The 23,255-nt window shown below is 40.4% G+C and overlaps 1 protein-coding gene across 3 annotated transcripts in view; it reads left to right on the top strand.

Annotated features, from left to right (window-relative positions):
• Nucleotides 1-20,275, top strand: part of LOC140464636 (probable crossover junction endonuclease EME2) — a 32,007-nt gene extending 11,732 nt beyond the window's left edge. The window contains exons 5-8 of one of the 3 annotated variants that reach the window (XM_072559970.1): nt 4,888-5,005; nt 7,861-7,976; nt 9,032-9,221; nt 12,441-20,275. In XM_072559970.1, coding sequence (XP_072416071.1) covers nt 4,888-5,005; nt 7,861-7,976; nt 9,032-9,221; nt 12,441-12,611 — 595 coding nt within the window. In that variant the 3' untranslated portion in view covers nt 12,612-20,275. Of the gene's footprint in view, nt 1-4,887; nt 5,006-7,860; nt 7,977-9,031; nt 9,314-12,440 lie in introns of all 3 variants that reach the window. The other 2 variants (XM_072559968.1, XM_072559971.1) reach the window with 2 other exon arrangements.
• The last annotated feature ends 2,980 nt before the right edge of the window (nt 20,276-23,255 follow it).

The raw sequence follows: 23,255 nt of genomic DNA, 5'->3' as shown, positions 1-23,255 counted from the left end.
GAAATATGGAAAATGACTTTGTTGAAAGTAGTTACATGATTTCAGATGAAGTTTGCCTTTGCTGGGAAGGTAAGAAGTTTGAGTGGAGAAGGAACCCGAGACACTACACGTATAGTGTCTCCCACCCTCCCTCCCCTCCTCTCACCTAAAAAAAAAAAGGACTCAGTCGGCTGAACAGGTAAGCTACTTAGTGTTCTTGTTTTGGAGACTAAATGTAGTTATGGCAGTGCAGGCAGTGGAATGTTCCTCCTGCAGGATGTTTGAGGTAGGGGTGACCACCGATGCTCCTGCCGACTTCATCTGTAGGAAGTCCTCACAGACTGCATTAGGGAACAGGAGCTGGAGGTGGATGAACTGAGGATTATTCGAGAGGCTGATAGATAGAAGCTACAGGGACATAGTTACGCCAGAGAACCGAGGTAGCTGGGTAACAGAGGTGGGAAGGGGAGGAAGCAGGCAGTGCAGGGGATCCCCTGTGGTCGTTCCCCCTCAACAATAAGTATACCACTTTGGATACTGTTGGGGAGGGGGGGGGGAAACGGCCTAGCAGGGGTAAGCTGCAGTGAATGGGTCTCTGGCACGAGGTCCAGCTCTTGAGGCCCAGAAGGGAGGGAGGGAGGGAGGGAGGGGAGGAGAGTGCTAATTATAGGAGATTCTATAGTTTTGAGGGGGAGACACAGGTGGTTCTGTGGACATGGGCAAGCCTCTCGGATGGTTTGTTGCCTCCCAGGTGCCAGGGTCAGAGGGTTCAGAATCCTTAAGGGGGAGGGTGTGCAGCCAGAAGTCATGGTGCACATTGGCACCAACGACATAGGTAGGAAGAGGGGTGGGGAGGTCATTCAGGAGCTCGGAGTTAGCTGGAAGCTAAAAGCTAGGACGGACAGAGTAGTCATCTCTGGGTTGTTGCTGGTGCCACGTGACAGTGAGGCAAGGAACAGGGAGAGTGCAGTTGAACACGTGGCTGCAAGGATGGTGTAGGAGGGAGGGCTTCAGGTATTTGGACAACTGGACTGCATTCTGGGGAAGGTGGAACCTGTACAAGCAGGACAGGTTGTACCTGAACCAGAAGGGCACCAATATCCTGGGAGGTAGGTTTGTTAGCACGCTTCGGGGGGGTTAAACTAATCTGGCAGGGGGATGGGATCCAGACTTGTAGTCCAGCAAGTAGGTTAGCTGTTTGTCAGGATGTCCAAGGATGTAGGGAGGCTGTGGAGATGGTAGCACTGACAGGGAATACTTGCAGACACAGATGGGCTCAAGTGTGTATACTTCAACGCAAGGAGTATCAGAAATAAAAGGTGGGTGAACTTAAGGCGTGGATCGGTACCTGGGACTACGATGTTGTGGCCATCACAGAAATGTGGATAGAAGAGGGACAGGAATGGGTGTTGGAGGTTCCTGGTTACAGATGTTTCAGTAAGATTAGGAGGTTGGTAAAAAAAGGAGGGGGGGGGGGGTGGCGTTGCTAATTAGAAATAGTATAACAGCTGCAGAAAGGTAGTTTGAGGGGGATCTGCCTTTGGAGGTAGTATGGGCTGAAGTCAGAAATAGGAAAGGAGCAGCCACCTTATTGGGTGTTTACTATAGGCTCCCCAATAACAGCAGAGATATGGAGAAACAGATTTTGGAAAGGTGCAGAAGCCACAGGGGAGTAGTCATGGGCGATTTCAACTTCCCAAATATTGATTGGAAGCTCTTTAGAGCAAGTAGATTGAACAGGGTGGTGTTTGTGCAGTGTGTCCAGGAAGCTTTTCTAACTCAGTATGTAGATTGTCCAACCAGAGGGGAGGCTATATTGGATTTGGTATTTGGTAATGAACCGGGACAAGTGGTGGGCTTGTTAGTGGGTGAACATTTTGGTGATGGTGACCACAATTCTGTGACTTTCACCTTGGTTATGGAGAAAGTTAGGTGCGTGCAACAGGGTAGGTTTTACAATTGGGGGAAGGGTAAATACAATGCTGTAAGACAGGATCTGAGGAGCATAGGCTGTCAGGGAAGGATGTCGTTGAAATGTGGAACTTTTTCAAGGAACAGATACGACGTGTCCTTGATATATATGTACATACCTGTCAGGCAGGAAAGAGATGGTCGTGTGAGGGAACCTTGGTTGATGAGAGAGGTTGAATGTCTTGTAAGGAGGCTTACATTAGGTTGAGGAAACAAGGTTCAGACAGAGCGTTGGAGGGATACAGGATAGCCAGGAGGGAGCTGAAGAAAGGGATTAGGAGAGCTGAGAGAGGGCATGAAAAATCTTTGGCAGATAGGATCAAGGATAACCCCAAGGCATTTTATGTGTATGAGAGAAACATGAGAATGACGAGAACGAGGGTAGGTCCGATCAAGGACAGTTGTGGGAGACTGTGTATTGAGTCGGAAGAGATAGGAGAGGTCTTGAATGAATACTTTTCTTCAGTATTTACAAACGAGAGGGACCATATTGTTGAAGAGGAGGAGAGTATGAAACGGACTGGTAAGCTAGAGGAGATACTGGTTAGGAAGGAAGATGTGTTGGGCATTTTGAAAAACTTGAGGATAGACAAGTCCCCCGGGCCTGACGGGATATATCCTAGGATTATGTGGGAAGCAAGAGAGGAAATTGCAGAACCGTTGCAATGATCTTTTCGTCTTCACTGTCAACGGGGGGTGGTACCAGGGGACTGGAGAGTGGCGAATGTTGTGTCCCTGTTCAAATAAAGGGAATAGGGATAACCCCGGGAATTACAGGCCAGTTAGTCTTACTTCGGTGGTAGGCAAAGTAATGGAAAGGGGACCGAGGGATAGGATGTGAGAGTATCTGGAAAGATGCTGTTTGATTCAGGACAGCCAGCACAGATTTGTAAGGGGTAGGTCTTGCCTTACAAGTCTTATTGAATTCTTTGAGGAGGTGACCAAGCATGTGGATGAGGGTAGAGCAGTGGATGTAGTGTACATGGATTTTAGTAAGGCATTTGATAAGGTTCCCCAAGGTAGGCTTATGCGGAAAGTTAGGAAACATGGGATAGTGGGAAGTTTGGCCAGTTGGATAGAGAACTGGCTAACCAGTTGAAGTCAGAGTTGTGGTAGATGGTAAATATTCAGCCTGGAGCCCAGTTACAAGTGGAGCTCTGCAGGGATCAGTTCTGGGTCCTCTGCTGTTTGTAATTTTTATTAATGACTTGGAAGAGGGAGTCAAAGAGTGGGTCAGTAAATTTGCAGATGATACAAAGATTGGTGGAGTTATGGATAGTGAGGAGGGCTGTTGTCTGCTGCAAAGAGACTTAGATATGATGCAGAGCTGGGCTGAGGAGTGGCAGATGGAGTTCAACCCTGTCCATTTTGGAAGGACAAAATAAGAATGCGGAATACAGGGTTAACGGTAGGGTTCTTAGTAAGGTGGAGGAGCAGAGGGATCTTGGGGTCTATGTTCATAGCTCTTTGAAAAGTTGCCACTCAGGTGGATAGAGCTTGTAAGGCGGCCGATGGTGTATTAGCGTTCATTAGCAGAGGGATTGAATTCAAGAGTCGTGAGGTGATGTTGCAGCTGTATGCCGTTCTGGTCGCTTCATTTTAGGAAAGATGTGCAAGCTTTGGAGAGGGTGCAGAGAAGACTTACCAGGATGTTGCCTGGAATGGAGAACAGGTCGTAAGAGGATAGGTTGAGAGTGCTAGGCCTTTTCTCATTGGAACAAAGGATGAGGGGTGACTTGATAGAGGTTTATAAGATGATCAGGGGAACAGATAGAGTAGAGAGTCAGTCAGAGACTTTTTCCCCGGGTACAACAGAGTGTAACAAGGGGACATAAATTTAAGGTGAAGGGTGGAAGGTATAGGGGGATGTCAAGGGGTAGGTTCTTTACCCAGAGTGGTGGGGCATGGAATGCGCTGCCTGTGAGTGTGGCAGAATCAGAATCATTGGTGACCTTTTAAGTGGCAATTGGATAGGTGCTTAAGCTAGGACAAATGTTCGGCACAACATCGTGGGCCAAAGGACCTGTTCTGTGCTGTATTGTTCTATGCTCTATTTTACGTAAACAAGAGGATATTTTCTATAGCTATCCTTGAACAATGGAGATTTTCTGGTTACCAGTGTGGACCAATACACTTTCATTATTTTAATGGACATTTAAACTTTGTGATCATACTTTAAGTGACAGTATCAGACCAGTTTTAAGCCAATATCAAAGAACTTGCATGATAAAGCAATTGAAACATGTTCAGACCACAGCAAGATTAGTTCATTCTCTACATTTCAGCACTCTATGGCTCTATATGTCAGAGTCTCATTCTCTCTCCTCCCCCAGCAGGCCCAGAGTTTTACAATGTAAATGCAAGCAATCAAACTCAAAATATCAAAAGGTCCAAAGATCTGTTCCATATTTTATGCTGAGTGAAAGCAACATATTTGGGCACAGTATCTGAAGAAGGAGGAATTAAGGTTCCAAATCCAGTTTTCAACTTGGACTGCTGGTTGGCAAAGTAGGAAAAAAAATTATGTTCATGTGCAGATGTGTCAAGCTAAATACACCAGACTCAACGTGAACTCTGCTTTCTCTCCACAGATTTGAACAGATACGCTGAGTTTCTCCAGCAATTTTTCTTTTTGCTCCATGCTTAAGTAGCCTGCCCACACCATTTTGGCATCCATACAAAAAGTAATTTTAAGATTGGAAAGAGTTGATTTTAACACGAGAAAAAAAAACTTAACTCAGGGTTGCAGAATTTTTGCTTTGAAAACTATCCTCATTAGTCTGAGCCAAGGCACTCACTATTGAAGAAACTCTATATGGTTTGAAGACTTGATTTTATTTTGAAACTGTTATGATGCTAAAATCCATTCATTTAGGCTAGGAATATAAGCACTACTTTAATGCCTCAGAAAAGAGTAACTTTTATGAAATTATTCAGGGAAAAAGGTCTTTACAGTCCTGTGAAACGACCGAAGAATTCAGAAAAGGAGAGCATTGAAGACTCAGAGTCTTGGGTCAGCAGGGAGCTTGGATTGACTTGTGCAGATTTGGATGAGGTCTGTATTTGTATTTTACATTCGATTGTGTTCTTCCATGGACAAATAAAAATTCTTCACTGTTTAAAAACCAGAGTCAGTGGGTTTAGGAAAGGGTGGATAATGCAGTACAAAACAATTAGACACAGGAAGTGAGGTGGCTTGGAGTGCAGTTCTACAGCTACCCAAACACCTTTATTTACCAATCTTGCTAAAGACCATAAGATTAGGGTCTGCTCCACCATTTGATCTTGGCTGATATGTTTCTCAGCCCCAATTTCCTGCCTTTTCCCATAATCTTTGATCCTTTTTACTAATCAAGAACTTAGCTCGGTCTTAAATGCTCAATAACTTGATCTCTGTAGCCTTGTGTGGCAATGAGTTCCAAAGATTCACCATTCTCTGCCTGAAGAAATTCTTTTCAACTAGAAAGGGTCATTTCTGAACGGAGGCTGTGTAAACATCTGTGTAAACATTTTTTCCACATCCATTGGTATTCCATAAATTTCACATCAGAACCCAAATCATCCTGATAAATTCTTAAGTACAGACCTAGAACTGCTTCTCATGGCAAGCCCTTAATTCCCAGGATCACGCTCATGGACCACCTCCAAGGCTAACGCTTCCTTGCTTAGATATATAAAAAAAAAGAGGTCCAAAACAGCTCCCAATATTCCAAATATGGTCCACTCAGTGCCTTATACATCCACAGCAGTACATACATTCGTTGGTTGATCAAAGTGTGACACAACAGCAGGGAACTAATCATAGATTAATTTAGAATATTGATTGGTTTCAGTTATAGTACAGTAGCACTAAAGCATATTCCTTTAACCCAAACTCTTTGCATGATAGGCTGTTGTTCCATTAGATGCTTTCCCTACAGTGTCTTATGGCAATGGGTAGTGGTCCTACTTTTTCTGCCATAGTGTACAGTCTGTTCTGCCATAATGCAAGTTTTCAACACAAATTGGCTAAAAATGATTGAAACATTTAGACCATTTGTATTTCATGAGTTTTCCTTACCTGTACTAGCTATAATGAGATTCCAGTCCCATTAGATTAAATTGTGTTGCTATTTCATAGAATCGCAGGGGAACAGAACAATTGCACGTCAGAACAGACTGGATTGTAACTTGTCCAAACTGGTTGAAGATGCTGTTTTTAACATGCACTTAGGTGGGGGTTGGTGCGAAGCATTCGAGCAAAGTCTTCGCTCACGGCAAACATTCTCTCCACCCTCCCCCACCCAAAAAAATCAATCCCAAAAATATTGCTTCAAGACCTCATCATAATGAAATCAATTGATTCCCTTGGACTTGTTCATACACCTTAAAGTTTGATTAAACATAGTCCCTCATTATCTTTGAATTGGTTCTTTTTTTTAAAAAAGACAATGCAAATTGTCATCTTCCATTCAAATTATGTTACGTAGTAACAAAGTTCCATTTCAATGTGCTTATGATCTATCACAGATCAACCTGATAACCTATACTAATCAGATTTTAAAATAAGGAATAAGTTGTAATTGCATTACAAAAATGTGGAAATGCAAGATATTAAAAGCTGCTGTATAAAACAAGTAATGAAGTGGATCTGAACTACAGAGAGGCTGAACAGGCTGGGGCTGTTTTCCTGGAGCATTGGAGGCTGAGGGGTGACCTTAGAGGTTTACAAAATTAGAAGGGGCTTGGATAGGATAAATAGACAAAGTCTTTTCCCTGGGGTAAGGGAGTCCAGAACTAGAGGGCTTAGGTTTAGGGTGAGAGGGGAAAGATATAAAAGAGACCTAAGGGGCAACTTTTTCACAGAAAAGGTGGTACATGTATGGAATGAGCTGCCAGAGGATGTGGTGGAGGCTGGTACAATTGCAACATTTGAGGAGGTATTTGGATGGGTATATGAATAGGAAGGGTTTGGAGGGATATGGGCCGGGTGCTGGCAGGTGGGACTAGATTGGGTTGGGATATCTGGTCGACATGGACAAGTTGGACCGAAGGTGTTTCCATGCTGTACATCTCTATGACTATGACTCTAAGTGCATCTACATCACATCAATTTATGAACCCAGCAACCACGTTATACAAGAAAAAGTGTCATGATTAGATATTTGAAGTCAAAGTGGTCCATCATTTACAATCAGTTATAAAAGCAAAAAACAAAATTCTTGAACATCTGTCATCTTCTCAGAGTAGGGATGAACAATCGCAAGTGACACCCACGTTCAGAAAACAAAAAACACACATAAGTAGGGTACAATATTTGAAAGGGGATTGGAATACACACTAACAAAATTCTCAGGCCCATCTTCTCCCACACTCCTTAATCATGACTTCACTTGGTGCATGGAATTAGTGAATTTAACCAACACTCCAGATCATTGATGACGTTTATGTATCAAAATGCTTCTATCCAATTCAAACTTCTCTCATTTCAAACTACAAAGCTGAACAAGCATACAAGAACTACATATGCTGAGTATTGACAACAACCGACCACAAAATGGTTAAGGTTTCTCATCAGATCAGTAAAATAGCCAATATGTTTGAAGCAGTCAACAATGGTCTTTAACTGCACCATCTCACGGCAAGTGAGATGTTTTAGTAGAAATGAACAGCAGACTCCTTTTACTTTGTGGTCTAGCCCATGTCCAACTCACCTTTGTGTCAAAAACAAATTGCTGGAAAAGCTCAGTAGGTCTGGCAGCATCCATGGAGGGAAATCAGTTTGTTTCGGGTTGAGTGACCCTCCGATTATTTGGATTTCTCTCCACAGATACTGCCAGAGGTACTGAGCTTTTCCAGCAATTTTTGTTTTTGTTCGATGTACAGCATCTGCAGTTCTTTCGGCGTCACCTATTTCTATTTTGTGCTCAGGTGCAGGTGGCCTTACAGCTGCAAACACACACAACTGTTTGGTTTTTAGAGAACTGGCAACAATTTGCTGATCATATCGCAACACTTACAAAGGCAATCGCCCGAAGTCCTTTCAAGTAAGTTAAACTTAACTTTTTAAAGCAGATATTCACCAAGAGCTGTACAGAAGAGTGATGATGCTTTTTTCTTAAAAAGAGCAAATTGGGAGGAATCCGTCCTTCTGTCAGAGACAACTTAAAGTTTAATTAAATTTTCTCAAAGTGATTGGTACAATATTTTGGAATCCACAGGGTCCAGTGTTGATATTGCTGCAGAATATTTAACTCAATGCCAGAAGGAAACAGGACAGATATCAAAACAGCAAATTGAAAGTTAATAGGTTTTCTACTCTTGCTACATAATTGTGCTCCAAAAGGAAACCCTTGCCTGACAGCATTACCATGAGGGTAATGCAAAATTCTTAATATATTAAAAATAACTTAGTTTCTAAGTAAAGCGCAGCACAGTGGCTCAGTGGTTAGCACTGCTGCCTTATAGTACCAGGGTCCCAGGTTTGGTTCCAGCCTTCGGTGACTGTGTGGAGTTCGCAGATTCTCCCAATGTCTGCGTGGGTTTCCTCCGGGTGGTCCGGTTTCCTCCCGCAGTCCAAGAGATGTGCAGGTCAGGTGAATTGTCCATGCTAAATTGACCCTTAAGTGTTAGGTGCATTAGTCAGAGGGAAATGGGTTTGGGCAGGTTAATCTTCAGAAAGTCAATGTGGACTTGTTGGGCCGAAGGGCCTGTTTCCACACTGTAGGGAATCTAATCAAACAGTGGTTCATTTCTATTACATTTTTCAGGTGATTGTGAAGGAATATTTAGCCACAAATCAAACCAATGATCAATCATTATCAATGCATTTTAAACACCCCGTCCCCAACCCATGACATCTAGAACCTAGTCAAAATTCCTGATCTTTCTCTTGCATGCAAAAACCAGGATGGTGTTAACAGTGATCACAGTATGTGGCTTATTTACAGTTCTATCAACTCTACAGCACCAGAGTTTATAGAATTACAGATGATTCAGAAATTCCAAATGCAAAATTTAAACATGCTCACAAACAAATTAAACTTTTGAAATAAAGCAACATCTTTTGACAAGATACTCTTGTGAAAATAATTTTGTTTAGAAAGCAGACAGAAAAAGTGACCTTCTCGTTCTGCCCTGATGGGACGTGGTCCACTGGTGTGAAAGTGGATAAGGATGGAAAGGGCCTCCTGAAGTTATGGAAAAAACAGCTTCAGCAGCTCAACAGGATCACCCAACCAGTGGCAATGGCTATAGCACAAGCCTATCCTACACCAAAGCTGCTCTTGCGGGTAATGGCAGCCATCGAATCTCTGCCATTTCTTATTCATTGTTCATACCTGCTCTTTCTTCCCATTGATTCTACATTCATCATTCTGACAAGGTATTTCCAGTGAAACCTCAATTATCTACAATATTCGACATGGAATTAACTCCAATAATTTGATAAACTGCTTTGAAACAGATTTGTTCACAATCATTCCAGCTACATATGCAGTGGATAATTATTTAAGCCACTCCAATTTTAGCTTTAGGCCAAGAGATTGCAAAAGGTGTTTCTCAAAGAATGTATTGATTTTAAAAAAGGAAACATTGAAGTTATCTACACATTGCTATTTATCTAATTCATTTTCTAATAGAGGAAGCAGTTAACAGGAGTAGACTATTTGGATCTTCAAGCCTGCAGTTATTCGATGATTATAGCTGATCCAATGAAAAGCTAAAAACCAAGGTGTGTGTGTGTGTGTGTGTGTGTGTGTGTGTGTGTGTGTGTGTGTGTGTGTGTGTGTGTGTAGAAACCAAATTTACATTTAAATTTCTTCATTCAAATTGATGGCATTAGTTAATTGGATGTCCAACAACAATGGAGTTAAAGGGCATGTAGAGCTCAAGTACCACCTGCTACAGACATGTTAATGTGTCTGAACAGGTTAATTAAAAATATCAGGAAACTACCAGGGGGACATATAATAGATGTCAGCATCTTGTGGTGCAGTGGCAGTGTCCCTTCCTCTGGCCCAAAAGGCCTGGGTTCTAGTCACACCTCAGGATGGGATAGGCAGAGGTCCAAAACACTGTATGGAAAGTGGATGATAGATGGCCACTGGAACTTTGGGAATTTCTAGATAGGGAAAAAAGAACATGTCCCTCTGATTCCTCTCCAGTTTGGGAGATAATTGAGGTTTGACTGAACTTTCATTGCAAATAAACAGTAATAAAATCTATTTTTAAATTAAGAATTAAGCAATACAAACCACAAATGACAGGATCAGTCATTTGCATTAAAATTGTAATTTTCTTTGCTAAAGTAATGTGGAACATAATTTTCCAGTACAAAAGAAAACCATTCAGCCCACAGATATCAGATGTTCAAGTTCCATCTTCTAATTCAGGTTTCCCTTAGTTTGGGATATTTATTTGCTTTTTAAATGTAATTATTTGATTGCATTTAGCAATTGTTAGGGCATGCTGTGCCCAAAATTTAAAATCTCTTAACTTTGCTTTTGTTCTTCTGAATTTAAACTAGACAGCCAGTCACCCCTTCTTACAATGTTCAAAACCCTTTGCAATTCCTTCATTTCAACCTTTTGTTCCAGTTAAAACACCTCCGCGGTCTCAAGAGGTACAACTGGTTCAAATGCAAATGTATTCTATAACTTCTATGGTTGCATTATCTTGCTAGAGAAAAAAAAAAGGCAGGCAGCTAAAAAAGACTACAGTAGTCTATTGGAAGCCATCTGTAGGTCAAGATGAATTGGTTTATGAGGTTTCATTTGTAAAATGTACGATCAAGTGCATTTACTTTTCTGCCACCCAATTGGGAAATCTGTGTACTTGTACCCTCAAGTTTCTCTATCCCAATTACTTTAACACGTTCCTCACTACATCACACAATAAGACAAATCCCAGTGGCTGACTCTGCAACTAGAAACCATTGCACCCCAAATCATAGAGACACCAGGAAGGCCACTTGAACCATCAGGTCCACCCCACATATTCATAGTGTTAGTGAGTATCATGACAACCTCACCCTCCCCAGCTAATAAAATTAAAGTAGGCAATATAGACCCTTAAGCCCACTAATCAAGCCTGTCCATGGCTGATCCCTAGCCCCTTACTGCTCGATCCAGGGTTATTCCACAGGGCACCTTACCAACATTGCCACGTGGCAATGACAATACTCCCATTAGACTGGTTTCTTCCCTTAAACGAGGGGTCATTACATTCGCTCACATCTATGAAGCTGCAGGTATTCCTCCAATGTCTTTGCAAAGAGTAGAACATTAGTCTCGATATTGACTTTGATCCTTCAATTATTAAAACGTCAATTTCAAAATCTCCCATTAAACCTGTTTTAATGAAACTAGCTCGTGCACTTAAAGTCCTTCATCTGTGATGTCCAATTCCCATTCTAGATTAGTCAACTTGCACTGTACAGCTTTGTTATTTAAACAATGAAGTGGTCAAAGAACATTGCAGTGGTCCAATTCAAGAATGCATTGAGAAAGTTAGCTGTGCTGTTTTGATATTGTTAGAGATCTGGATATCATTTTCGGGCAATGAATAAAATGAGACCCTCCCCCAAACCAGTTTCCAACCCTCAGGCAACTGATTACTTACAATGAGCATTCTATATTTTGTCTACAATGAAGCTTCAATTTCGAGAGCATACATTTCTTAAAACTTCATTTATAAGAAGGTTACCTTTGCAATACTCAGTTATTTAGTTTGTGCACAACCATTGCTCTCTCAAACTGGATTTATTTTCTTCTGTAACTGGTTTAAATTGTATCTTTTTAATTTTTATTTCTCTACCTAATGTTTAAAAAATGTGGAAAAATTTAATTTGTTCCAATGTAATTAAGATTCCCCACCAATTATCCATTGGTTCTAATTTCTTGAATAGTGTACTGTTATATTGAGGTTTCTCCTAATCAATATTTATAAAACCAAATTTCCCATTGTCACTGTTCCTTGATGTTGCCCTACTCCTGTAGGATATACTTGGCCAGTTTCAAGTTGTACAACTAAACCCAGCATACAAGGTGAAATAAGTATTGTAATTTATGCTGAAAACATTGCAGAAATTCCACTCCACAGCACTTCTATTCATCTTACCCCAATTTATCTACGGATTATTGGTCACACTTTAATGCAGAACAAAAATGTTGCAGATGCAAGAAAATCAAATCAACTCAAACTATGGAACAATTCAGGTCAGAAACTGTGCAGTTAACATTAAGCAATTAGCATTAAGATCAAGATGAATTATTATTTCTGCAGCTTCCTAAGCTTGGCCTAATAACCCATATAATCCCTTATGCATATATTTCCAAAGAAGCAACAGTTTCCTCATACCTGGACTTTGCATCATCCCATTTCTATTCAATGTTCAGTCAATTCTAGCCCAGCTGTTAAAACTAAACATTTTGGCAAAGTTTTATGCAGATAAAAATCAAAGCTTCTTTAAAATTCACTCAATTGTACCTCAACATTTATGCATTTCAAAGGCTTATAGACAATGCAGCACAGAGTGGGAGAAGCAGAATCTTCTGTCAGAGGTTAAAGTGTATGCTGCAGGAAAACGTGTGGATCGACGAGTTGGACCGGATATATCACGCAGGTTGTATATTTTCATGACTTCGGAAAACTCGGACATAGTTTTGGACAAAAGCGGTTAAATACACGGATCAACAAACACGATTCATTTTACTGTCTGCCTTTGAACATCAGTTATAAGAGAGAGTGTAGGCAGAGTAGATATATCAATAAAATTGGTATTAACAGTTTAGAGAGCCAGACGTCCTGTTAGTAGCACTTGAAGTCTTTTGTGTATGACGTGACAAATTTTAGTGTACTTATTTAGCCTAGTACTCTAAATTTCTCATTGTGTCAGAGTCAAACAGTACAGAAACAGACCCTGCAGTCCAACTCTTCCATGCTGACTAAATTGCCCAAACTAAACTAGTCCCATTTGCCTGCATTTAGTCCATATCCGTCTAAACCTTTCCTATTAAGAGTCTTTTAAACATTGTAACCTGTACCTGCATCTTCTACTTCATCTGGCAGCTCATGCCACATACAAACCACTGTAGAAGTTCACCCTCAGGTCTGTTTCAAATCTTTCTCCTCTTACTAAAAATATGTCCTTAGTTTTGAATCTCTCCACAACAAGGGAAAAGACCTTTGCTATTCACCTTATCTATGCACCTCCCCATTATTTTTAAATCTCTACATTCCAATGAAAGAGTCCCAGCCTATCCTTATCTCTCTCTCCAATCCAGGCAACTATATGAGCAGCATATCAACACAGGCAATTCTTTTAGCACATTGACTGCACATTACCATAGCTATGCAAAAACATGCCAGTATATTCAGCTCAAACCACTTTTTGGAAAATAACTCCTTATGAGCATGACAGATAGGAAATAGCTTCATTTAAAAGGGTGTTAATTAGCAGACTATCACCGATAAAGGTCAGATACTCAAGTTACTGCACTGGAGCCTATGACTGATACCTTTCTACAGTGGACTGGTGTAAGGTAGAGTCAGACTGACAACACAGTAGAGCCAAAAAATTCCTATTAGGGACCACATTCTGAGCTGAAAAGCAAAATGGTGGGTGTAATTTTAATTCATTAGGTTAACTGATGACATTCCTTGAGCCTGCTCCATTGTTCAATAAAGTTGTAGCTGATCACATTATGGCCTTAACACCACTCTCCTGTTTATGATTATACCCTGGATTCCTGTTGAACAAAGATCTAAGCCTTAAATGTTTAATTATCCATTGTGGAGGAAGAGCACACCAGACACCTTGCTCAGAATACCAAATCAGTACAAATTCTGACAAAAAGGGGCGCTAAAATTGGCCTGGAAACTGGCCTGAAGAGAAGGCATAGCCATGAGCAGCTTCATTCCATTCTCACCTGTCCCAGCCCTTCAATTAAACTACTGTTAAAAGCTTCCAAAATGTCTTTATAGTGACAGCAATCCCAATACAGATTATGGTCAAAAGGTGAAGGAAGGACAAAGTTAATTCCTCAGTCTTTCTGACCCAAATGATAAGGCATGTTGTACTGGATCTGGTTGAGAATTCAAGTGAAAGCATTTGGAGAACAGTGGCCACTATTGTTAAGACTTGAGGTACTTGTAGGAAAAAGGGACAAGACTCAAATTCATGGGAAGATAGGTCATTCAAAAGAATGGCCAAGGCCATTTCAGCACTGTGGGCAGGCATGGGGGAAGGCGGCTAGTTGAAGGAATACAAAATGGGAGTAATAGAAAGAGTGGCTTTCTTGAAGGGAGTGAGCAAAATGACAGGCAGATTTGAAAATAAAAGGAGATTCAGTACTTGAGGAGAGGGAACAGTTGACAGATTAGCCGTCAGCCAGGAAGGGCAGGTCAATGGGAATGAAGTTGAAAAAGCAAGGTTCTGAGAAAGAATCACTAGGTTCAAACCATTAACTGTTTTCCCTCCAGAGATGCTGCCAGACCCGCTGAGCTTCTCCAGCAATTTGTTTTTGAAGCAGCAAGTGATGGATCTTTTCCATAAAGTGAGAGTTAGAGGGGGCTAAATTGTACAACGGCAGATGGGCAGTGGCAGATGTTTAAGGAGCTACTCAATTCCTCAACTAAAATAGATCCCAGTGAGAAAGAATGGATGTGGGGAGGGGGTGAAAATCATCATGGCTAAACAAGGAGGTCGCTAATATGAATGCTGGTCCATTGGAAGATGAAACTGGAGAACTCAGATGTTGAATCAATACTTTGCCTCAGTTTTCACACTGGAGGATAATTGTTTCATCCCTTTTGGAACAGGCAAGTTAATGGCAAAAATTAGATAGAATTTAGAGCTAACATTGATTGGAAAAAGTACTAAGTAAACAATTAGGATTGGAGGACAGACAAGTAACCAGGTCTGATGGCCTACATCCTAGAGTATTAAAAGGAAGTGGCGGTGGAGATAGTAGATCCACTGGTTACAATATTCCAAAATTCCCTGGACACAGGAACAGTTCCAGTAGATTGGAAAATGGCTAAAATAAAACATTCAAAAAGGGAGGGAGGCAAAATGTGGGAAATTACAGACCAGTTAGTTTAACACTGGTTGTTGGGAAAGTGTTAGAATCAAGGAAACAATATCAGGAGGAGATTTGGAAAGTCAAAATGCTATTCATAGTCAGCAGGTTTTAAGGGCACATCATGTTGGACTAATTTACTAGAGTCCTTCAAAGTAGTAACAAGCAAAGTGGATAATAGGGATGCTGTAGATGGAATGAAGGGTTGATAAGGTGCCATACAAAAGATTAATTCACAAGGTTGGATCATATGGAATTGGGGTAATTTATTAACCTGGATATATGAACTGGCTGACTGACAGAAGAGAGAATCCAGATAAGTTTTTCCTCCTGGATGGCAAGATGTAACTTGGACCCCAGCTATTTACAATCTACATTAACAACTTGGATACAGGAATAGAAAGCTCTATTACCAAACTTGCAGATGCCAAATTTAGACAGGATGGTAAGTTACAATGAAATAAGAACCTTACAAATAGATATAGGTAGGTTAGAGAGTGGGGTTTAACGTGGATAAGTGCAAGGTCATGCATTTGGATCAAAAAGTGGTTAGGCAGCCTTAATGGGGAGAGACCAGGTGCTTTGTTGCAGAGGGATTTAGGTGTACCAGTCATGAGTCACAGCAGATTAAAACAAAAAGTGGAATGTTGGCTTTTATAGCTAAGGAAATAGAAGATAAAAAAAAGGAAGTATTGTTGCAACTGCACAAGGTTTGGTGAGACCACACCTGCACAGTTTAAGTTAGATTTAGATTAGATTTCATAGAGTGAAAACAGACCATTTGGCCTAACCAGTCCACACAGACCCACGGAAGGCTAACCCACCCAGACCCATTCCCCTCTGACCAATGCAATGACACTATGGACAATCCACCTGACCTGCATATCTTTGGACTGTGAGAAGAACCCGGAGCACCCAGGGGAAACCCACGCAGACATGGGGAGAATGTGCAAACTCCACACAGACAGAGTCACCCTAGTTTAGTCCCCTTTTTTGGAGGGGAGATGTAGTGGCATTGGAGGCAGTTTAGAGGTTCACAAGATTGATTTCAAGATGAGGCGCTTACTGTATGATGAGAGATTGAACAGTTTAGACCTATATTCTCTGGAATGTAGACAAAGGAGGGGAGATTAAACTGACGTATTCAAGATATAAAGTGTATAAAATGTATATGGAGTGGATGCTTCCTCTTGTGGGAAGAAAGGTCATGGCCCTAAGATAAGGGATAGCAAAATTAAAAGTGGAGGAGAAACTACTTCTCCCAAAGGATTGAGAATCTGGGGAATTCGCTACCCCAGAGTGGTGTATGCTGGGACAATGAGTAAAATTAAAAGGAGTTACACAGATCTAATTGGTAATGAGTTGAAGGGATATGAAGAGGCGGCATAGAATGGTGGTGAAGAGCACATCAGCCATGATCAAATAGTGGAGCAAACTCGATGGGCCAAATGGCCTAATTCTGCTTCTATATTTTAACGAACATGAGAAGGTGGAAAATAATTTGGGAAATTAGATTTTATCGTGAGGAACAGAAGAAATTAGCCAAGTAACTGAACAGATCTTGCTTTCTTTATAAAATAGTTTGGGAATGGAGCAAGTCATAATGTTGACTAAATTGATATGTCCAATGAACTATTTCTCCCATTCCAAGAGAAGGGATACCAACTCTCCTTACTCTTCCATTAGAGATGTGCTCCTTTCAAATGAATTAGTTACAATTTTTTTCAAAATACCAGACTGAAAAGAAAGTGGGTAAAATCAAACAAAGTAAGATGCCTGCAACTTGGCAGAGTCTCAGATTTATGAATTATTATTTAAAAGCCTTGAAATCTTCCAGTACAACTACAAATGACATCTGCCCTGAATGTAGAAAAGTGCTCAGATATGTCCTCTGCTTAAAACAGACAAATCCAACTTGGCCATTACCACCTGTGTCTACTCTTGACCAAAGTAATGGAAAAGATCAACAGTGGTATCAAGTGCCATTTGCAAAAACTGGCCGGCTCAGATGTGCAGTTTGGGTTTTGAGGGGGATCTTTCAGTTCCTGCTTCCCCCCCCACCAGGGTCTTGGTTCAAACATGAACAAAAGGACTAACTCGAGGAGAGCAGAGATGAGTGACTGCCGTCTTATATCAAGGCAGCATTTGACCCTGTTCAGCACCATGGAGCCCTAGCAACAATGACTATAGTAAATTGGGGGAAATTCTCCACTGGTTTGATTCATACTGAGCACAAAAGAAAGAAAAATAGTTGTGGTTGCTAGAGGTTAGGTTAGTGATTTCAGTCCAAGTACATCACTGCATGGAGTTCCTTAGAGTAGTGTCCTCAGCTCAATAATTTTTAGCTACTTCAATGATCTTCTGTCCATCATTAAGTTCAGAGGTGGGGAATGTTTGCTCTTGATTGCACATTATTTAAAACTCCTCAGAAACTGACCCATGTCCATATATAGCAAAATTAGTACAACATTCAGGTTTGGGCTGATAAGTGGCAAGTAATTTTCATGCCAAGCACGAAGCATTGACAATCTCCAATATGAGTCTAACCATTATCCTCTGATGTTCAATGATATTTACACCATTAAATCATCTGAGGGCTGCCATTCACCTGGAAAACCGAACAGGACCACATAAATCACGTTGCTACAAATGAAAGTTGGAGGTTGGGCACTGTGGTAAACGACTCATGAATCCTCAATGTTGTCTATATACAAAAAGGCACAAGTCAGGATGGGATGAATATTTCTCACTTGTCTAAATGAGTGCTGCTCTAACAGTGTTCAAGAAACTAGACACCATCCAGGACAAAAGCAGCCCACTTGACTGGCACCCATCCACAAGTGTAATGCAAACTGGCAGTAGCATGTACCATCTACCAGATGCACTACACAACCCTCCTCCAATCGTGTGTATACACACACACACACACACACATATATATAATATATAAAACCATCTGGTTCCCACTGTTTTATAAACAAGTGTGCAAGAAAAATGGCAGCGTGAGCCAGTGCAGATAACAGGCAAGTCTCATTTTATGCAATAAAAAATGAAGTTCTATAAAATCAGTGTCTAGGAGATTAGTTTTGAACTGGAGGGAAAAAGTGCGAGATTGTGATCATAGCAAACAATATTAACAGCTTCCCTTCTAAAACGTCAGACTAAAATCAATCCACCTCAGCTAAGAACAGTTCAAACAATTTAGAAAAAGCCCATTTGATTAGAAGGCTTGCTTGAAACACACCCAATGTTAGCTCAACTTTACTTCAATAAAATATCTACATTATTCTGGAATGCCAAAGGCTATAAATGTTAGTGAAAAATTAACATTACAGTTAACTGAAAGTGGCAAATCTATTTTAAAAACTAAGTTTCGGTACATTTATGGCAAAACAGGAACTGCATTTGTTTCTGATCTAGAAAATTGTACGAAGGCAAAATTTGCTAACAATTTAGTGAGAGATTTATGAAATGAGTAAAAATCCATTTAAAATGACAGAAGGTAGTGGAGGCAGATTTAATTCCAGCTTTCACAAGGAATTGGAATAACACCAACAATAACTTTAAAAATGCAAGGCTGCAGGGAAGGTCCAGCTAAAAATGGCTTGGTTGGCCAAATGACCACCTGCCAATGACAGTACAAATCAGAAGAAGTAACATTAAGATCAAGAGATTTGATGGAACCATAGATTTTAGCAAAATAAACATGTTTACTGGAGAGTAGGCTCAGTTTTAGATATAAAATTTTGACTTTTCAGCCTGAGGGGTCTCTTGGAATTACTTTTTGACCTTGATCATTTGTCAATTAATGACAAAACTGCAAATGAGAAAGGTGCATCAATTGTCTGCAGATTAAAACCACAATCACTGGTTTTACCAAGAAATGGGACATAAAAGCTCAGATTAAATTTGCTAAAGCCATTAAAGTTTATGACTCGTGTTAATTATATCAAGTAGTTTACATAACATCGTGTTTGCATTGTTAATCTTATAATATCAATTAATAGCCTTTAGCACTTTTGTATGCATATGAATTGGTACATTAAGACTAAATGCAGTCTAATTTAGAATAGTCAATGTCATGAACCTTAACCGTAGTATTTTGCAATACAAGCAATTGGTATCTATTGAAAAATCTTGGAGATTTGCTATAAATTTCCAACAAACCTATTGTGCATTAAATACCAACCTCTCCTGGTACCAAGTCTGAGATAGTGTTAATGGAATAATACAATGTCAAAAAGTGGAACAGTTTCCTGCTATTCTCATGGTTAAACAAGCTACAGCACTTCAGTTACATGTCCTTTCTCCCTATTAGGGGAAGATGGGGCAGGTAGTGATCGGGAATAATATTGTGATGACACTTCCAAATAATTACAAGGGCATGCTTACAATTGGTTTTCCAACATTGATAGTTAGCGATATTGGACCAAAACTTTCAGTAGCAAAGCAACACCACACTACTGACCTCGAAGAAAGGAATACATTCTTGTGATGGGAGTTTGAGGGCAATTTTAATCAGCTACAGGCTGAAGGTGATCTCCAGCAATGTCATCATCAAGCCAGGGAAAGCAGTCCAACACATTTGAAGCACTCAAATTGAAAAGCCTGATTTCCCCCTTGCCCCCTCAATCATTCCCAACACAAAGGCAGCTGTTCAGCAGTACCTCGGAAAATTGAAATACACCTTAATGTTTAGTTTTTCCTCAAAAAAAAAACTAAAGGTCAACTGTCAGTCAGTTCTGCAGTTTCCAAGAATGGCCTTTGGTGGGCTCTTGAACAGCATGTCATGGGATTTCTTGCAAATTTGTTTTACAGTGTGCAGATGAATCTAGACAGTGCTGCTGGTTTGAGAAGCTACAGCAAATGCTGTAATTGCTAGGAGCAAAAAAACTTTCATTAATGTAACTTTAAATACTTTTTTGCAAAATTAAAGTTACATAATTAGAGAGAAAACCCAAGCTCACTGGCAGTGTGTGAGACACACTCATTTTAAACTAGAGGAGAGATTAAAAACTAAATTTGGTCAAGGAGTCTGGAACTCAATCTACTGGAAGTTTCAAAATCAGAATGCCTATATACAGTTGTCTACAGCAATGTAAATATCTTTGAAAAGAACTGTTGTTTTGATGTATTCACTTCAGTGCTTGTACGTGATTCCTATAACTTCACATTGTGAAATGCTGTTAGTAACTTTTAATAACTGTACCATTGTATTAATTGGAGTGGTTAAATAAAATTCATGAGTGTTGTATCAGTTCAAATCTCAAGTACCAAGTTTAGAATGTCAATGCCTTCCTACAGCGGTTCTAGCATTACTATCATTCATATATATTAAGTTGTATTGGTCTGCACTTCAGGAGTTACATTTTGCAATCTTCCTTTTACACAAGATCAAATTTATACTAGTAATCATGGGAGTCAGTTCACTGGACAGCTGGTTTGTGACACCAACAGCATGAGTTACATTCCCATAATGGCCAAGGTTACCACAAAGGCCCCACCTTCTCAATCCTTCCCAGAGGCACTGGAATTATTTTAGATTAAAATACATTCCCTACAGTGTGGAAACAGGCCCTTCGACCCAACAAGTCCACACTGACCATCCGAAGAGTAACCCACTCAGACCCATTTCCCTCTGACTAATGCATCTAACTATGGGCAATTTAGCATGTCCAATTCACCTGACATGCATATCTTTGGACTGTGGGAGGAAACCCACGCAGACACGGAGAATGTGCAAACTCCACAGACAGCCGCCCAAGGCTGGAATCAAACCTGGGACCCTGGTGCTGTGAGGCAGCAGTGCTAACCACTGACCTCCCAATGCTCAAGTTAAACTCCCCACAAATCATTTATCTCTACAGGGAGAACAGCTCTGTGGTTCTTTGGGACTACAGAGACTTGATATCTCAATTTTAAAACGTATAGTGTCACAGAAACAGACTCTGGTCCAACTTGTCCACGCAAACCAAGTTTTCCTTAACGGAATAGTCCCACTTGTTTGCGTTTGGCCCATAGCCCTCTAAACCTTTCCCATTCATGAATCTGTCCAAATGTCTTTTAAATGTTGCAACTGCACCTGCATCTATCACCTCTTCTGGCAGTTCATTCCATGTATGAACCACACTCAAAACTCTACCTCAGATTATCTTTCTCCTCTCCTGGCTTTGAACTCCTCCATCTGGGGATGCATGCACCTGCCATCGTCTACGCTTATGATTTTTTGAACCTCTAAACATCACTCCTCAACCTCCGGCACATTCCAGTGGGCCAAGTCCCAGCCCGTTCATATAACAAACTCTCCATTTCCAGCAACACCCTGGTACATTTTTTCTGAACCCTCTCCAATTTAATATATTCCTATAGTAGGGCAACCAGAACTGTACATCATAATCCAGAAGTGGCCTCACCAGTGTCTTGCACAACCTCAACAGGGTGTCCCAAATCCTTTACTCAGCGCTCTTTAAATCTGTTCCTACACCCTATGTTTCCTCTTAACACATTACTTTAAAAAAATTCCTTTGGTCGAGCTTGGAGTCATTTCTCAATTACCTCCTTATATGGAGATGTCAAATTTGGTCTTGTAAAGCTCCTGTATGTCCTGATCGTTCAAGTTATATTTTTTAAATTCTGGGGAGGAATGAAACCCTGGAGATATGTTAAATAATTAAGAGTTCTGGGAAAGACAAAAGACAAAAACCTATACTTAAAAAGTTAAGTAACATTGCCCAACTACCAGAAGAAAGTTTTTAAAATGACAATTTAGTTGTGGTCCTGTTCGCTGAGCTGGGAATTTGTGTTGCAGACGTTTCGTCCCCTGTCTAGGTGACATCCTCAGTGCTTGGGAGCCTCCTGTGAAGCGCTTCTGTGATCTTTCCTCCGGCATTTATAGTGGTTTGAATCTGCCGCTTCCAGTTGTCAGTTCCAAAGCCAATGTAGTGTACAAAATCCTATGAGAGGACTGCACAAAACACTACATAGGACAAACAGGAAGACAGCTAACTATCCGCTTCCATGAACAACTAGCCACGAAACGACATGACCAGCTGTCCTTAATAGCCACACACACACACAGATGACAAGCAACATGAATTCGACTGGGACAACACTACTATTATAGGACAAGCTAAACAGAGAACAGCCAGGGAATTCCTAGAGGCATGGCACTCATCCACAGATTCAAATCAATAAGCACATCGATCTGGACCCAATATACCAACCACTGCAGCGGACAGCTGGAACTGACAACCGGAAGCAGATTCAAACCACTACAAATGCCGGAGGAAAGATCACAGAAGCGCTTCACAGGAGGCTCCTAAGCACTGAGGATGTCACCTAGACAGGGGACGAAACGTCTGCAACACAAATTCCCAGCTTGGCGAACAGAACCACAACAACGAGCACCCGAGCTACAAATCTTCTCACAAACAATGACAATTTAGATTAGCAAAGCACAAGACATTCATAACCAGTTTATTTGCTGTGCGTTAAAACAGAACCAATGTTTTAAAAGATTCAGCTGAATGGGACCTCAATGTACAAAAAACTGACATTGAAAGTTAATGTTCAATGTGCAAAGTAAAACAAGAAAATAAAATGGTCCATAAAGAGTTAAAATTAATCTATTCTGAATTTTCAAATCTCAGTCACTGACTAAAAAGCACCAGCTTTCTAGAGCAGAGGAAAAAATAACAAGCAGCAAAACTTTGTTTTTATAAATCGTCTAATAGGAAAGACTAATTCAAGTTGCATTTGATAGTTATTAGGAACAGACAGAAGCTTGTCATTCCAGTATTTGAAATTTTACTAAGTAATGGTGTACAAAATCTAAAAAGGCAAAAACTGATGCTATTCTGCAATGATTCAACGAGGTCACAAATTAAACTCAAACATGTGGAATGATTCAGTAAAATAATAGGACTAATAAGCACAATAGGAGAAGTCAGAATGGGGCTTACTTTATAATATATGCCCATTTATACATATCTTAAACACTATATAAATCTGGAGCCTGAAATGGTCATGAAAACAGGTAATTTGTTTTTGTTTATAAAATGCCTTATGCCCTTCATAAACAGTTGCCTAATAGTAGCTGTAACCAATAGAACAACAAAACTAAATTGGGGACATAATTTCAGAACCATTGCTCAAAGATTTTTTAAAAATTGGTCCAACGTGGACAGAATGGATATAGATTGCAAAAAGTATTAACTACACTAAAATTTAAATGAACTATTCATT

The sequence above is a fragment of the Chiloscyllium punctatum genome, chromosome 40 (genome assembly GCF_047496795.1).
Source record: "Chiloscyllium punctatum isolate Juve2018m chromosome 40, sChiPun1.3, whole genome shotgun sequence".
NCBI lineage: Eukaryota > Metazoa > Chordata > Chondrichthyes > Orectolobiformes > Hemiscylliidae > Chiloscyllium > Chiloscyllium punctatum.
This window is presented reverse-complemented; position numbering and strand designations above follow the sequence as displayed.